This window comes from Stegodyphus dumicola, chromosome 11, assembly GCF_044657685.1.
Source record: "Stegodyphus dumicola isolate Sdum_Otavi_A_Nest chromosome 11, ASM4465768v1".
Classification (NCBI taxonomy): Eukaryota; Metazoa; Arthropoda; class Arachnida; order Araneae; family Eresidae; genus Stegodyphus; species Stegodyphus dumicola.
Window position 1 is genome coordinate 162,650,271 of NC_140778.1, and position 13,314 is coordinate 162,663,584.

Sequence of the window (13,314 nt, forward strand, 5' to 3'; positions counted from 1 at the left end):
ATTTATATCAAGTTTTCCCCTTCATTTAGACTTCATCTTTGTATTTAAGAACTATGGCCATTTATTATATTAAGAAAAAAAAATGGTGTGGCAATACTAAGCCAAAACGAAAGTTGTGAAATTTGAAGATTTAAAAGAAAAATACAAATTTCCTCATAATAAACTGCAAAAAAAGAATCAGAAATAGTTACATTTATAACTTTCCTTTGATTTAATTGTAAAATCAGTCTTGATTTTTTTAAAGAGGCATTGATTTTTAATATTAGACACTTTAATTCAGTGCGTTATGATCAATGAGTATTAATTCTCTCCCAAGATCTTAGAATTCTGACACCCGTGAACGAAACAATGGTTACCAATGGTGAAGCAAGTAGCATATTTAAAGATTTTTGGGCCTGGCGTTTGAAAGATAGTCCAGAATTTGCTACTCTCATTGGTGTACATTTACATGATGGATGTTTGCAGGAATATAGCTTAGACTCGTTTGCAAAAAGAAAGGTATGATTTATGAACAATTTTTCATTTATGGTTATTTCTGTTTTAATGTGTATCATTTATAGATCTTCAGGAATTTGCTTTAATAATGTTGCAATGCTTAATATAGGTTTTAGAATATGTTTAGACATTAGAATGTGTTTTTTTAGAATATGTTCACCTGTAACACCTGTAAAAATGTAATTATTCTTTTTTGATTGCTAATATCCATTCACTTGTAAATATTTAACCTTTTTATATTGTGAAATTTGTATTTAGACCACATATTAATTGGCTAAATTTTTTTCAGCTTATCATTTAATTTATAAATTAATATTTATTTTTGAAATTATTGTTTAGAGAAATATAATCTGATATCTTCATTATAATCTTTAATGCCATACTAGTGCATAACTCTTGTGTTTGAATGACCATATATACTAATACCAGTTTACATATGCTTTATTTATAAATTGAAAACTTTTAAAATAAGTAACGTGCAGTTTTGTTTTGCATTTTTGGTCATCAGGAAAGATATTTTGAAGGAATGACATGGATTATGAATTATCTGAAGATAATTGCTGTCTGGAAAGATAACTGCTCTCTGTGTGGAAAGAGCAGATTGGCAGGACTTGAACTGCATAGATATACCTTGTGCATAAGTATGGTGGATTTGTTTTCACCTCTTATTGGGTAATCAGAGTGATGTTAGTATTGATTCCTTGAAGATCAATGAGGTCTTCTATTTTTCTTTTGCTGTTTAACTCTTGAGAAGATTTCTATATGTTTTTGTCTGATCCAGACCATTTTTCAACCTTATTTGACCTCTATGCTAATCAAAGCAGCTAGGTGGAATTATTATGCAAAAGATATAACAGTAAAAGTTTACAATTGACTGCCCCTTGTTTTTTTTTGGTGATTCTTTTTTGACACCAAGATTGGTGCGTAGAATGTACAATTTCAAGATGGCCACTGCACAAAACCAAAATAAGAAGTCAAAGAATTGCATGAACTCTGTGTCCATGTACACATCGATTTATTTTCACTTCAAAAAACATCAGAGAATTGCACAAACTCGTCATTGCACTTGCTTTGACTTTGTCTATGTATCTTTGTACACCGATCTGTTTTCACTTTAAAAAAAGTCAGGAAGCTGAAAACAAATTAAAACTATCATGGTAATCAGAAATGGGGGAATTACTCATATATATGCCCTTGGTTGGTGACAAATTTCTTGCCAAACATTTTTTGCGAGAAACTAGACAGCACCATATTATAACCTAAATTTTTTGTCTATATTTTGAAACATTCAGTTTATGCCAAAAATCCGAAACAAAAACAAAAAATTTAGATAGCGAAAACATAAAATTTCTAACCAAAAATATTTGACAAGAATCTATGTACACAGCGATCTGTTTTAACTTAAACCTGTTAGGACGGGTGTCCCATATACGCATTCCTTAAGAACGTCTATTACAGCCGGGGGTCCCATCCACTCATCGCTAGAGATTGCATTCAGAGGACGGGTGATGTGTATACTCATTTTAAGCTGGAACATTTTTTGAAGGCCACTAGATGGCATCCTATGTCCATTACTTTTGAATAAACACACAGTTTTAGGTTCCTGACCTTGAGTTTGATATATTCTGCTTGACTTTGGTATTTTACTCATCAGCTCTTGCGAGGGTGGGGGGTAGAAAGCGTAAACATAGGTGAGCTCTTTAAATTGCTGCGTGCTAATGAAAACATTTGCATGTCTGATTTATATCCAATTCCTTTTTTTATTCTATTTTTTTTTTCCTTTACTATGTATGGTCTTTTAGGTTTAGTATGTGGAGTATTCTTACGTTTTGCATTGCCTTCAGATATATTTCCGTTTCGTCTCTTTTTATTTCGGAAAGCCTCACCTCCAGTCTTTTATGGCGGGAAGGTGCTATTTATCAGAGGAAGAATACTCTCGTATGGTCAATGAACCATTTACTCATGCAGATGAGAGTGATGATTCATTTTCTAAAGAGTGTTAGAAAGCGATATTTTTTCTAAGAGTTAGAAAATGATTCTGCTCTGTGCTTCGAGATTTACCACAGTCTTCATTTTGTTACTTCTTACCGTAAATAGTCTTTATTGTGTTGTTTTATTAATTTTAAACTTTACTAACGAATTTTATCAATTAAACTTTCGAATAATTTGGATAGCGCTTCCAAAAATTATTTTACAAGGTAAGCAATTTTTTAAGTATATTTTCATGTAAAATAAAGAAAAAAAAAACGTTATTAAGTGCTAATTTGAACATATATAAGAGCTCAAGTAATAATCTAAAATGATACAAAAAATTATAATGCTAGAAGCAAAACTTTTTTTTTTCTGTTTTTTTTATAAAATTAGGCTTAGCGACGCAAAACCTCCATCCTATATGGTGACTGCCTTCCATTCCGCACGAGCATCTTAAACAAAGTTGCGCCATCGCGAAAAGGTTAAAAAAAAAATCAGAGAATTGTGCAATCCAAGCAGCGAAGGAATCTAGAAATTACGCACACCTCGCTAAAATAAACTAACATAACAACAATAAATTTCAAACAATACCATGTACACAGCATTCTGTTTAATAAAAAAAATATCACCAAATTGCACAATCTAGGCATTGCGCACAGCCTCAGCATTAGGCACAAATCAACAAAATAAACTTAAAAAAAAAAAAAAAGTGAACGTAACATTCTGCAAAATAACAATAAAATAAAATGTACTTATCATTGTGAATTCTTCTTCAAACAGCAGAAATATCAATTTCAAACATCAGCAAAATTTCAACCACTTTATCCTTTTCTCTATCTTTTGAGACACGGAGCATAAATTCGTGAATAAAATTTTGGCAGTCACACAACATCTGTGAACAAGAATGCCATGATTTTTGTATATCACACATCTTTTTGCAATTAAAAATTTCAAAAGTAACAATAAAAACTTCCTGCAAAGTTAACTTACTACACGAAAACCATGATCTAAATCTTAAACTTTGCTGACAGTTATGAAGCTATTTCAAAATGCCCACCAAACCAACCAGCAGATAAAACCACTACAGAAAAATCAAGTTTCAACGTGAAAAGAGTTGCATACAAACACACAGAACATACGATAGTGCCAAAAACTAGCGTAGAACACATATCGCCACGTTTGGCGTTATATAAAGTATATAAAAGTAGTACCGAAAGGGAGTTTCATCACCAAAATTGAACAAAATCGAAGGGGCACCCAATTGTATACTGGAGCCAATATAACTTAATTTAATCAAAGTGCTACATTTTTTAATATACAGTGGAACTTCAAGATACGAGCTTAGTTCGTTTCAACATTGAGCTTGTATAAAGAATTACTTGTATCTAGAAACAAACTTCCCCATTGAAATTAATGGAAATCCAATTAATCTCTTCTGCACCCCCAAAGATGTTAACATAAAAATTAATTTTTCTAATAAATAACACTGGTAAGTAATATAACGGTAGTTTACCTTTATAGAAGCTTCCGATAAATGATAACTGTCAACACTGAATCTCCTTTTAACTGCCTCTTGTTAATCCACACCAAGCTTCTCAACATCTTCTAGGTGTTTTGGGCAGTTCTTGGAAATAACAGTAACTCCTTTGGCCACATCAAGTTTTTTAATTTCTTTCTTCTTCTTCAGAATAGTGCAGATTGTTGGATATTGAACAGCCGTAAGTCTTCCCCAGTTCCTTCACTCTTAACCACATTTATGTTTATCTATAATTTCTTTCTCTATTTTAATGACCATGGCTTCCTTCTTTTTCTTTGCAGCACTATCTGAGACAACAATCTTCTTGGGAGGTATTGTGAAGTAATTATTTTCGCGTTAAATGTAAAAAATAATTAACTTACAAGCACAAAAACACAAAGAACAAAGAACACTGAGTGATCTGACGAGATTATTCCCCGAGTGAAGCCGAATCGGGAAATAGCTCCACGCATACCAACAACATGGCTCTTTGCTCGTTGCTTGAGTCGGTGCTCGTATTTAGAGACGAAGGTTTCGCTCATACTTTCCTCGTATCTCTAATTTCTCATATATAGAGGTGCTCATATTTTGAGGTTCCACTTTATTATCGTTAAAACAGTACTTGAAGAAAATCACGAAAATTTATGAGATAAGTAATAGGTTTAAATATGTGCCATAACCATTAGAGATAGGCAAGAGGGCAGGTACAGATACAGGTGGGTGGTATGTGAGAGTTTCACTATTGTCTGTGCAGATATAGTCCCAATGAATGCAGTTCCATTCTATCTAATACAAAATGAAAATTTGTATTAGAGGTTTGCCATTGCTGCAAAATTAAAATATCTTATATATACATATCTTGAATCCATACTTTTCAGATGCTATTTGACTATAGATAACATGGCCAGGAGCATAAATATATGTGTACAGCTCATGCCAGTTTATTTATGAAATGGGCAGAGCTTATCTAGGGTTTTCAGCATCTGGATACAACTGAAGATTTCATGCTGCCTCTTGTTTGCCAAGAATGGAAAATATTTCATTCTAAAATTTTGTAACATGAATTTGGCATCCCGTAGATGCTGCACCAGGGCACAGATATCCTCGCTAGTTATACAGCTGGAAATGCAGTTGATATGATCTTTTCAAGAGGATTTTATTTTATTTTTATGTGCTTCCTAGAAATTCGTGAAAAGTGAAGGTAGAGCAAAACAAATAAAAAACTATGAACTGTTTTTCATGTTCCTTCAGATATCCATTTTTCCAACTAGTGATCCTTCTCTGCAGGTCTAAGGGGTTTTGCAGAGAGCTGACTAGGGCTATGGTAATAAGATAATACCTTTTTTCTTTTAAATGAGTTTCCTGAAAGCAGATATATGTATATATACAGGGTGATTCTAAATTGTTTTTACAAATTAAAAGGGTCTGATAGTACTCATCCAGATGAGCAAAAATTACCATAGAAAATAGGGTCGCATTCCACTCTGAGAGGCAGAAAAGAGAAATATTAGAATTCCAACCTGAACTTGCAACAATGTCGAGTGAGCGAATGAACGAGACCAAAAGTTGCATAATCAGTTTAGTGAAAAACTCTCTGAGGACTCAAAACAGATAAAACCAAAAACTTGGAGTTCGAGTGTTAATTCGAGCTCAGACTTTGATGGCAAACACTCAAATGCACATCTTTGGTTAGCAAGGTGTCACCCTTGCAAATGATTACAGCAAGTTAATTATCTAAATTATTAGGGGAAAAATTGCTACCTTAATATCAAGTATCAATGTAGCAGTTTCCCCCCCCCCTTCGCCATCTTTTATCCTGTTCTCCTAAATTTACTGTGCAGCACTCATTTTACTTGAAGCACCCTTCTATGGGACACGAAGTTCTGACAGCCCGAACACAGCATGAACTTTTTATGCTAATCTCAGCATACAGCAGAAGTTAGAATTAGTTTATAATATTCAGCCCTTGATTAGATAATTAACTTGTTGCAATTGTTTGCAAGGTTGAGACCTTGCCAACCAAAGATGTGCATCTCAGTGTTAGCCATCTTAATCTGATCTTGAATTAACTCTCGAACGCCAAGTTTTTGGTTTTATCAGTTTTGTGCACTCTATGAGGTTTTTACTAAACTAATTGTGCAACTTTTGGTCTCGTTCATTTGCTCTCCCAACATTGTTGTAAGTTCAGGTTGGAATTCTAATATTCCTCTTTTCTGCCTCTCAGAGTGGAATGCGACCGTATGTTCTGTGGTAATTACTGCTCATCTGAATGAGTACTATCACCACTCTTAATTTTTAAAAACAATTTAGAGTCACCCTGTATAAGAATTACTTATTTAAAAACTTTTGGCTGATTTAAAATTATTTTGTTGTAATAATACTAAATATTATTCATGGCTGTTTTGTACACATTAAAAAAATTTTTGATTTTAATCATATGTGGTAATTTTAATTTCAGAAAAAGTGTAAAATGTTTTTAGAGGAAGCTATCCAGTATGCTTCACATGTTAAAGAAGATAATGAATTAAAAGAAAATCTACAACTGTTTATTGATGAATTATCTAATTATATAAAAGGACTGGATGCGAAAGGGTAAAATATATTGTAACTTTTTAAAACTTGGATATATTCATGATATTTTAGATCTAATGCATGTAACATTTTAAAACTGAGAAATTTTCTGAATATGTTAGATCTGCATATAATTTTCCTTATACTATTCTCTTTTTGAAAGCAGCATGAGTTTAGCAATATTTAAAATGCACTGTTGTCTAAAAATTGAACATAATTAAAAAAATGGGCAACATAAAGGATTAATGGATACGCATATATTACCCAGCAGTCATAAATGTTGGCTAACATTGAGCATGAAAGTTAGTAGAGATCCCACCAAAGGATCACTAAACAATCTGTTTCAATTTTTTGCTGCATAAAAAGGCTTATATCAGTTTGTACTATTTTGTTAGGACTCTACCAGAAGCTGTTTTAGAATGCTGTGAGAATGGAGACTTTCCCCAGGTTATTGTTCCCATCTATTACTGTTTTGTTGGCCATATCCAGTTGTTCATTTCTCTGTTTAACATATCTTGGTAAAAATATATTTACGTGTGCCCCTTGGTGACAATTGGCGATTTTTGGCGGTACGTGGACACTGAGTTTGTGCATTTCTTTGACTTGATATTTTGGCTTTGTGTAGCAGTGATTTTTGTGGCAAAAATCGTTGCTACACAAATCCAAAATAAAAACTTAAAGAATTACACAGACTCGGTAGCCATGTACATATCGACCTATTTTCACTTTAAAAAAAATCAGGGAATTGTGCAAACTAGGCATTGCGCATTTTTTTAACTTTGCCCGTGTACACATCAATCTATATTCACTTAAAAAGTCAAAGGAGCAGCGAAAAAAACATATATAATTTCAATAAATTACATTTTTTAAGTCAAACAATGATATAATATAAAAAAGGAAATTTATCTTAGTAAATGTCCACTTACCTTATTTACAAACTTCCATCTCTTCAGTCAAACAAAATTCCTTAACAGCATCCAAAAACTAACTAAAATTGTCCAAACTAGAATCTGTGTACTGGCATCACCACATGAATTCACAAAAATAAGAGTAAAAAATATCCTCCGTAGTGGCAGTATCCTCCAATGTTCGACCATATGCATTTCCTTTCTACAAACAGGACACTTATAATGACTACTAATTAAACCTTCATTTACACACCAGTCAATTAATGCTTTTTCCCTTTTTGTACCAAATTGTACAGAAACTTCAAATTAATCTTACCATGTAATGTTGCGCGGCCCCAACCTGCACGCAACAATAGTGGTGACTGCTGAGAACTGGAAAGAACTGGAAAGTCTTGAGAAGGGTTTAAATCCCTTTTTATTCAACTTTAAAAATTACAGATGCGTGCTCTTGACGCTCACAAACTACGCCGACTCGGCGGTAAAATAAAAATAAGAAACTAAAAATGAATAATAACAAGTGACTACCTACGAGGCTCTCTAAACGTAACTAACCTAACCGCGTTCTAAGATACCGCTGATAATTCAACAAACTTCTGAATATTACGTTGAAAGATTTAACTATCTGCCGAGGCAAGCACACAGGCCGAAACGCGCGGTTCTTCAATTTCTACCTAGCCACCTCCACGCTCGTGAAGCAAGAAAGCACACTTTCGAACTCGTTTCCCTTCTATTTAACTCAGAATACTTCCGCTGACTATTTTGAATACTTTGCGCGTTCTACTAAAATTTACATACTCTGGCATTGGCAATTCCAGGGGAAAGTAAGGCTTGACAGGAAAGAAAGTTTAAATTTAAAATAAATGTTAGTTAAAATAAATATAAACCCTACAACCATATTCAGCTATTTCACCATGTAAACCACAAAATAACAATATACTTCTTATCCAAAATCCGACACAAACAAGCATTTCAAAATCTTTTCCCATCATTCAAATTCACTGCAATCATGCAACCAATTACAAGTAACCCTCGTATAACAGGGTAGATAGGTTATGAGAAAATGCCGTGCTGTGTGAAACCGTGTTGTACGAGACCCAGAGGTAGTATAAAATGGGGGGTTATGTTCCGAAAATTTATTAAAACAAACTTTTTAAAATTGTATTTAAACATTTAAATTTTTATTAAAAATATACACAAAACAAAAAATATTACATATTAATGCAACTTTAGTTTAATAAATTTTTTCATTGTCACTGCTCCGTATAATCAACAGAGAACGCTTTTTCGTTGGAAAGAGATTGGTTTGGATGCCATTTCTATCGAAATCTTTGTCAATTTCTTCTTCTACTGTTAAATCTTGAATGTCCTCAATAGCCATGTTCACAAAGTTTTCACCTCCAATTGATTTAGCAAGTTCTAATATGCCACCACTTTCATTTTCTGACAATTCACGCATGTTTTCTAGTTGAACTGAAGAGGGCCATATCTTCTTCGAACATGCATATAACGTTGATGCTTTCAGTTCTTTCAGCGACAAAGAGATGAAGTCGATTCAGTTCTTGATTGAAATGTCTTCCACGCATCCATTATATTAATCAGTTTTGAATCAGTTACGTCTAAAATCTTCTGCAATGCTCTTCTTATGTAATATGTTTTAAAGGTATAAATAATATCTTGATCCAATGGTTGGAGTAACAAAGTAGTGTTATGTGGTCGGAACAGTATTTTAACATTGAGATGATTGAAATCCTGTGGGTGACATGGAGCATTATCTAATAGTAATAGAGCCTTAAAGTTCAAATTTTTCTGCCTCAAATAACGTTCAGCGTTTGGCACAGAATAATTTTAAAACCTTTAAATATATTCCCATCTACCCAAGCTCTTGATTTTGCTTTCCAATACACTGGTAAGGTGTTTTTATTTACGCTTTTAAGTGCACGAGGATTTAAAGATCTATAAATCAACAAGGTTTTTGTCATAAAGTTCAAAGTCATGCTGCAGAAAAATACAAAAATAGCGTTAGACAATTTTTAGACACCTTTAAATCAGGATGCAATTTTTTTCTTTTTTCAATATAAAGGTTCTATTGGGCATTTTTGTTCCACCAAAACCCAGTTTTGTCGGCATTGAAAACTTGAACTGCTGTATATCCTTGTTCTGTAATATTCTGAAATTTTTCAGGTAACTTCCTAGCAGCTTCATAATCAGCCGATGCAGATTCTCTTTGAATTCTTATGCTATGAATTGCAAAATGCTTTTTGAAATTTTTGAACCAACCTTTCCTTACCAGAAAATCTGGGTTGACGGAGGGTTCTCATGTTCTTTGAGGTGCTTGAAAATTTTGATTGTTTTTTGTTTAATGATATTACCAACCGACAAAATTCTTTTTTGACAGCTATCATCAATCCAAATGCTGAGTGCCTTTTCCATCTTGTCAATTATTGGTGGCCCCAGGGGCGAACTGCACATTTTGCGGATGTTGAAGATTCTTCAGCAATTGCACTTGTTATTTCTTTTTCATTTTTTTTTTAATTGTCTGAACTGTTTCTTCATTCCAATTAAAACATGTGAGATTAAATTAAACAATGTGAGATATCTTTTCTCCTTTTAGAAGACGGTCAAAGATTTGTATCTGTTCTTCAAAAGAAATTAATATCCTTTTAAACGTTTTTTTTTTTTAAATATTTATTGGACATGTTTCGGGACTGAAACTTAATGTTCTAAAGATGAAAAAGTTATTCTTTAACACACTGGGAGACTGCCAACCAGCAGCGTGAGACACTTCTGTTTTTAATCCATGGAGACGAAAATTTTAATTTTGGAAGCCGAACTTGCAGGTTGTGTATTTTAGAGCACTTATTGTGACCTTATGTTGCTCACCTTCTGCGATAGTGAGGTTTTTTCATTGTTATCTGGAACATTTGTTCATACGGGTCATCTGAGGACATTTGTTCTTACGGCGACCAGATCTTGGAAGACATCTGGCAGAACTTACGAAACAAGGATTCTTATGTATTAAATGACTATATGGGTGCTTTGCACAATATGGAAAAACTTCGTGCGGAATTCGTTGAATTTCTTTGGATTGCTTGGGCAGTTTTCTTACCGTGTTAGAGCGAAACCGTGCTATACGAAAACTGTGTTATGGGAGGGTTCTCGCAATTTATGAATCATGTTATAGTGAAACTGTGTTGTAGGTGGGCTACCTGTATATCGTAATAGGGTTTCCATAGCATTCAACTACTCAGGTTACCATAAATGAAACAACAACTTGGCAATGAATGAAACAACAACTTGGCAATAAATGAAACAATGTAGCGATAATCCAAGGGGCACCCTTAAATCTACTCTAACCCAGATGTTAATTCTCTCAACCAGCTGTAAAAGAACTATGGGGCTATCACAAATGTTAAATCCCCATTGTTTATCCATTTTCAAATAAAGTACCGTATCATGTCCATTAATACTCATTTTTGATGGTAGAATCCCGTAACTTTCAAAATAATCCAATGTCTGCTATTCTGTAGAAGCCAGGTCCTGAATTTTAATATTTTTTTTGTTTTCAAAATGCAAGAAAAAATTTTAGTAATAGCAGTAAATTTATATCCATGTTTGTAAAAACAAAACGTAGCCTATCGAGGATCAGTTGGGGTTACATCAAATAAAAGCTCATATGTTCATGCTTATTCATAACTAGCATTAAGTCATACTGCTTGTCGATAGTTTCAAGATCAGTGGAGTAATATGTAAGTATTAATTAATCTAAACTGAGCATGGATAAATGGATTATCCATTGACTTTAACAAATCTCTGTTATTTCAGGTAACATTATATACATATAATTATAATTCATAGATGCAGTTCATAATACTATAATCAGTGAATCAAGTTTTGCTCTCCACTCCTGCAACTTAATGCAACTGTGGATAACCTAAGCCCTCTGTATTATGTGGGAGGAGTAGGTTTAAGCAGACTGGTCGTTATGGCTTACAAGTGGTGTTTGAATCCACGTGGACACTCAGATTATCGCCCTCCATATTAGGTTGGAGGAGAAAGATCTAGTGTTGCAAATTAGTTCTGCGATAATAACAGTGCATGCCTTTGGCACAAACATTTAAGACAGAGGCACCACGTGGCGAAATTTATCTGTCAGTTTTACATCCACATTATGACCTCTCCGACTGGAAGATTTGTCTGCTATAATGGTCTCACCATCAAGCCACTTTATTTTAAGCCAGTATCTTCTTAACTTTATTTTATTAATAATATCAAAAATATAGAGCAAGATTAAATTTATGTACAATATTTTAATGAGGAGATGTCATGGTGGAGCCATGCATTTACATGCATTATAGATCAATTTTTTTATTTTACATACCTTTAGCATACTCAATGCTCCTCGTCTACTGCAAGTTTAATGATCATTTTAATCCTCTTAACTCCTGCTGGGAATTTTTCTAAATTTTTCCATTGCTAATGATGAAGAGAAGGTAGTCTTCCTTTTCTGGTCTAGTAGAGGACAGCTGCTGACGTAATGTGTTGCATCTGCCAGCGAGCCATTCGTTCTGCTGGTGCATCTCACTTGCCTTTTTTGGAATCTGGTATAATAACAGGAATTTCTGGTGATTAATAAGGGCTTGGTTTTCATAATATTCACACTTAAGTCTGTTTGTTGACATTTTTGGGAAAACCCAAAAAGTCATCTTGCCTGTTTGATCCTCTTCCCAACTGGTTTGCCATTGTCTTCCAAGCCAAGATTTCCTGGTATACCTTGGTCTTTACCGCGTCTTCTGAAAGTGGCACTTCAATGTCTGTGTCTTCTTTTTGGTATTGCAGCTTTGGTTTCTTAGTCGGTTTTCTCATTCCCTATTGTACCTCATGCTTTGATCCAGTTGATCAATACTGCATGGGTATTTCTTAGCATTATAATTAGTTCTTTTAAGGCTTGGATATTTCTTTTGCTTATTTTTGAACTGTTCAAGGTGGAGGGCACTTTGGCTATCTGTGAATGTCTTTATTGGGATATCCTGCCAAGCATATTGTTTAAGCCAGAATGATACTTTCTTTAAGGCTGGAACTTCTGCTTGGTAAACTGTGGCATCATAATAAAGTTGAAGACTTTAACAAACTTGAAGATTCGAAAACTTATGTATATAATTTAAAATCATGGTTAGAGCTGAAACAAAGGTTGGAAACAAAGGAGGTCAAGGTTACGAGGTCTCATTCTTGAACCATGATCCAAAAGCTGTATATATTTTTTGCATTGACAACTTTTTTGTGGCCCATATTAAGAAAACACCTCAAAGCTCTTAGATTGAAACCATTAAGCGACACTTATTGAGAAAGTCATGTAGATTCTCTAAAACCTTTACGTTTTGAAATAGAAAATATTAGCTGTACTTTATTTAGTGTTTATGAAAATATAGAAGTAGATAATTTGATTTGATATGAAGCCAGTGTTTTTTTTTTTTTTGGTCACAATAAAACAATTTAAGTTTTTATGTTTGATCATCATTTGGGATAATTTTGAGTCATATTAATTCGATAAATAAGGGACTTCATTCAAAAGATTTTGATTTAAACTCAGCTATTGATTTATTAAATAGTTCATTAATGTTTTTTAAAGATTTAGGATTGGATGAATCCTTTGACAGCCTTATCTTAGAAGCTGAAAAATTAGCTAATGAAGGGAGCATAGGAAAACACTTTGAGTTGACTATGCCACATCATTGTGTTTGATGTAAGAAACAAAATTTTTCATATGAATTTTCTAAAAACCTCTTTATCATCGAATTATGTACTTCCTTGTCGTGCTGCTTGATCAATAGTTGCTGTTTTTCCTGCTCGCTTCCT

The 13,314-nt window shown here is 33.5% G+C and overlaps 1 protein-coding gene across 2 annotated transcripts in view; it reads left to right on the forward strand.

Annotated features, from left to right (window-relative positions):
* Window positions 1-73: 73 nt before the first annotated feature.
* Window positions 74-13,314, forward strand: part of LOC146994483 (uncharacterized) — a 69,406-nt gene continuing 56,165 nt past the window's right edge. For both annotated transcript variants that reach the window (XM_085826201.1, XM_085826200.1), the window contains exons 1-2: window positions 74-498; window positions 6,441-6,574. In XM_085826201.1, the coding sequence (XP_085682327.1) occupies window positions 349-498; window positions 6,441-6,574 (284 nt within the window). In that variant the 5' untranslated portion in view covers window positions 74-348. The remainder of the gene's footprint in view (window positions 499-6,440; window positions 6,575-13,314) is intronic.